The sequence below is a fragment of the Bison bison genome, unplaced genomic scaffold (genome assembly GCF_000754665.1).
Source record: "Bison bison bison isolate TAMUID 2011002044 unplaced genomic scaffold, Bison_UMD1.0 scf7180017863179, whole genome shotgun sequence".
NCBI classification, from domain to species: domain Eukaryota; kingdom Metazoa; phylum Chordata; class Mammalia; order Artiodactyla; family Bovidae; genus Bison; species Bison bison.
Genome location: NW_011493751.1, coordinates 2,438 through 6,856, shown reverse-complemented (window position 1 = coordinate 6,856; position 4,419 = coordinate 2,438). Strand labels below are relative to the sequence as shown.

The 4,419-nt window shown below is 38.9% G+C and overlaps 1 protein-coding gene across 1 annotated transcript in view; it reads left to right on the top strand.

Annotated features, from left to right (window-relative positions):
* Positions 1 to 3,973, top strand: part of LOC104983683 (multidrug resistance-associated protein 4-like) — a 13,338-nt gene extending 9,365 nt beyond the window's left edge. The window contains exons 2-3 of the mRNA XM_010833200.1: positions 2,892 to 3,064; positions 3,489 to 3,973. Coding sequence (XP_010831502.1) covers positions 2,892 to 3,064; positions 3,489 to 3,615 — 300 coding nt within the window. The 3' untranslated portion in view covers positions 3,616 to 3,973. The remainder of the gene's footprint in view (positions 1 to 2,891; positions 3,065 to 3,488) is intronic.
* The last annotated feature ends 446 nt before the right edge of the window (positions 3,974 to 4,419 follow it).

Here is a 4,419-nt window from a genome sequence, read left to right as displayed (position 1 = left end):
CAATTTCAGATATGGAGATGACACCACCCTTATGGCAGAAAGTGAAAAAGAACTAAAGAGGTTCTTGATGAAAGTGAAAGACGAAAGTGAAAAAGTTGGCTTAAAGCTCAACATTCAGACAACTATCATGGCATCTGGCCCCATCACTTCATGGCAAATAGATTGGGAAACAGTGGAAACACTGACAGACTTTATGTTTTTTGGGCTTCAAAATCACTGTGGATGGTGACTGCAGCCATGAAATTAAAAGATGCTTACTCCTTGGAAGGAAAGTTATGACTAACTTAGACAGCATATTAAAAAGCAGAGATATTACTTTGCCAACAATGGTCCATCTATTCAAGGCTATGGTTTTTCCTCTAGTAACATATGGTTGTGAGAGTTGGACTATTAAGAAAGCTTAGTGCCAAAGAATTGATGCTTTTGAACTGTGGTGTTGGAGAAGACTTTTGTGAGTTCCTTGGACTGCAAGGAGATCCATCCAGTCCATCCTAAAGGAAATCAGTCCTGAATATTCATTGGAAGGACTGATGTTGAAGCTGAAACTCCAAAACTTTGGCCACCTGATGCGAAGAACTGACTCATTTGAAAACACCCTGATGCTGGGAAAGATTGAAGGCGGGAGGAGACGGGGTCGACAAAGGATGAGATGGTGGAATGGCCTCACTGACTCAATGGACATGAGTTTGAGTAATCTCTGGTAGTTGGTGATGGACAGGGAGGCCTGATATGCTGCGATCCATGGGCTTGCAAAGAATCGGACACGACTGAGCGACTGAAGTGAACTGAACTGATTTAAAATCCTAAAAGATGATGCTGTTCAAGCAATGCACTCAACATACTAGCAAATTTGGAAGACTCAGGAGTGGCCACAGGACTGGGAAATGTCAGTCTTCATTCCATTCCCAACGAAGGGCAGTACCAAAGAATGTTCAAATTACCAAACGATTGCACTCATTTCCCATGCTAGCAAGGTAATGCTCAAAATCCTTCACACCAGATTCAACAGTGCATGAAACAAGAACTTCAAAATGTGCAAACTGGATTTAGAAAAGCCAGAGGAACTGGAAATCAAATTGCCAACATCCATTGGATCATTGAAAAAGCAAGAGATTTCCAGAAAAACATCTGCTTCATTGACTATGCTGTAGCCTTTGACTGTGGATCACAACAAACTGGAAAATTCTTAGAGATAGGAATACCAGACCACCTTACTTGCCTCCTGTGAAACCTGTGTGCAGGTCAAGAAGCAACAGTTAGAACCGGACAGGGAAAAACTGGTTCCAAAGCAACAATTTGGACTGGTTCAAAATTGGGAATGGAGTACATCAAGGCTATATATTGTCATCTTGCTTATTTGACTTATATGCAGAGTACATCATGTGAAATGCCGGACTGGATGAAGCTGGCATCAAGATTGCTGAGAGAAATATCAATGATGTTAGATATTCAGCTGACACCACCCTAATGGTAGAAAGTGAAGAGGATCTAAAGCTTCTTGATAAAAGTGAAAGAGGAGTGTGAAAAAAGCTGGCTTAAAGCTCAACATTCAAGAAACTAAGATCATGGCATCCTGTCTCATCACTTTATTGCAATATATGGGGAAATAGTGGAAACAATGACAGACTTTAGTTCAAAAATCACAGCAGATGGTGACTGCAGTCATGAAATTAAAAGATTCTTGCTCCTGGGAAGAGGAGTTATAACAAACATAGACAGAACATTAAAAAGAAGAGAGATCACTTTGCCGACAAAGTCCATGTAGTAAAACCTATGGTTTTCCCGGTAGTCATGTACCAGTGTGACAGTTGAACCATAAATAAGGCTGAGTGCTGAAGAACTGATGCTTTTGAACTGTGGTTCTGGAGAAGATTGTTGTGAGACCCTTGTACCACAAGGAGATCAACCAGTCAATCCTAAAGGAAATCAACCCTGAAGGGGTTGATTTTTCCTTGGAAGAACTGATGATGAAGCTGAAGCTCCAATACTTTGGCCACCTGATATGAAAAAAATGACTCATTGAAAAAGACCCCAGGGCTGGAAAAGATGGAAGACAAGTTGGGAAGGGTACAAAAGAAGACAAGATGGTTGGATGGCATCGCTGACTTAATGGACATGAGTTTGAGCAAGCTCCAAGAAATAGTGAAGGACAAGGAACCCTGGTGTGCTGCTGTCCATGTGGTTGCAAAGTGTTGGACACGACTCAGCAACTGAACAACAGCAACCTATATCTGTATTCTGGGGGAAATAAGATGTTGTGTTTTATTTTTCATGCGTTTTCATTCACTATAATGCATTAATGGCACTGAAGAAAATGCACTTGATTGGTCCACTATTTATAGGATTAAACTTGGGAAAGAAGCATCATCAGAATGGGCTCCAGAATTACTAATGTGTAAGTAGCAGTTTGTCATTGTTTGAAACTTGCATATATTTAACTTTAGAAAATAGTAAAGGTCCAATAAGATTATATCTTCAGAGAACAAGATTTTCTTTAAAATTTTTGAAAGTTTTTCTCTAGTGTACCAACTCCTATGCAAAATGTACTTTGGGAAACTTGACTCAACCATACACATCCTTTTAACTTTTCTGTTTAAATCACTTTGGGAGAAATAGCTTCCCTTTTTGAGAGATTTCCTTAACTAACCCCTAGGTGAGGTTTCTGGTGGATGTCCTGTGATGGGAATGGGGGACACTGAGATCTTTCTGTCCTGAGTTGATTCCACCATCTTTCTCAGTGAACATTCATTGGAAGGAGCTCTCCCCATCACCTGGCTGTACATGTACAATATGTAAGAAGTCCTGAGGATGTCAAAGCTCTAACGTCTAAGAGGCTTGTCTACTTCAGTAGAAGTTTGCTTAGAAAAATATTATTCTTTCTGTATCCACAGGTACAACTTAAAGAATCCATCGAAGGTCTTCCTGCTAAAATGAATACTGAATTAGCAGAATCTGGATTGAACTGGAGTGTTGGTCAGAAACAACTGGTGTGCCTTGCCAGGACTATTCTCAGGAAGAGTCAGATATTGATTCTTGACAAAGCCACATCATACGTTGATCCAAGGTGTGGAGCTGAGCCCCTGGAAGTCTTGAACTGATTTGTAAATGTGGTAAATAGAAAACATTTAGTGAATCTTCAAAATGTTTCTAAGTGCTCGCTTGTCCTGATGGATATCTGTTGATAATATTAATTCCAGAACACAAAGGAAAAAACCAAGATATGTTATATGGTGTTAATGTTGTTATGAGGCACCCTAAGAAAGTGGAATTCCTAAATCCTGCTCTTGATAGTTTCAAGCAATTTGGAGAGAAGACTAATTTTCCATATTTTATGAAAAATAGTAAATTTCTAAGTAGACTTTTTATACTTAGTTTTTTTAGGAAAAAAGTATTGATTTTTAAAAACATTGTAAAATATCATAGGATATTTTTAAGTCTTAAGTCTGCTTTTCCTGTGTTTTGAACTAAATCAACCTCTTTGTTTCTAGAACTGATGAGTTAATACAAAAAAAAATTCATAAGAGATTTGCCCAGTGCACTGTGCTGACTGTTGCACACAGATTGAGCACCATTATTGACTGTGAATTGATACTGGTAAGACCCTCACCATTTTAGCTGTTTCCATTTATGTTCAATTTTCAATGTATCCTTCCTTGTAAAATTTGATAGAAACCTCCATTAATTTTTCTCTTGGTTTCTTCTCTCACTCCTGAAAATTACTCAAGTATTTAACTGTACTTTTAGAATGCACTAGTAAGTAGTATATCCAATAACCTTATATTTTCATATTAAAAGTTTATTTGAATTGTCACTTTTTTTTTTTATGATGGCCAACCATTAAAATATTCCAAACCCAAGTTATATCTCCATATTTTAGTGGGGTAGAACACACTCATTTTCACTGTGTCATAGTTGTTTTAGCATTTTTGAATTCCCTTGTAAAGAAAATAGACTCTAATTTAGACTGTCAGGAGTTTGATGGCTAAAGCTGTAGAAGTTCTCAGGAGTCCATGAGAAGAAAAGGCCTAGTGAGAAAAACAGTATTTTTTAACTGAAAGGATTTAATATAAGAAATGTATTACATAGGGATTAGCGGACTAGAAAAATGAAACACTGGGGTAATGATTTTAGAAAGCAGCTACCATAACCTCGGACAGATCTCCAGACCTGAGAACTAGAAAGAGAGGCCCTAAAGAATTGATGCTCAGACCTCCAAGGAGAGGTCACTGCCCAGTTGCTGGTCACATTTGTGAGGGAGCAGGATGGGGTTGGTTCTCCAGGTGCTAATAGCTGGGAGCTGGAGTCAGATCCCAGTGCTGAGGTGATGCTAGTAGCAGAATCAGGTAGTATATTAGCTGTGTTTCCCACCTTCAGTCTCCCTTTAGTGCCCCCTACTGGCAGGACCTAACAAAGGCCACC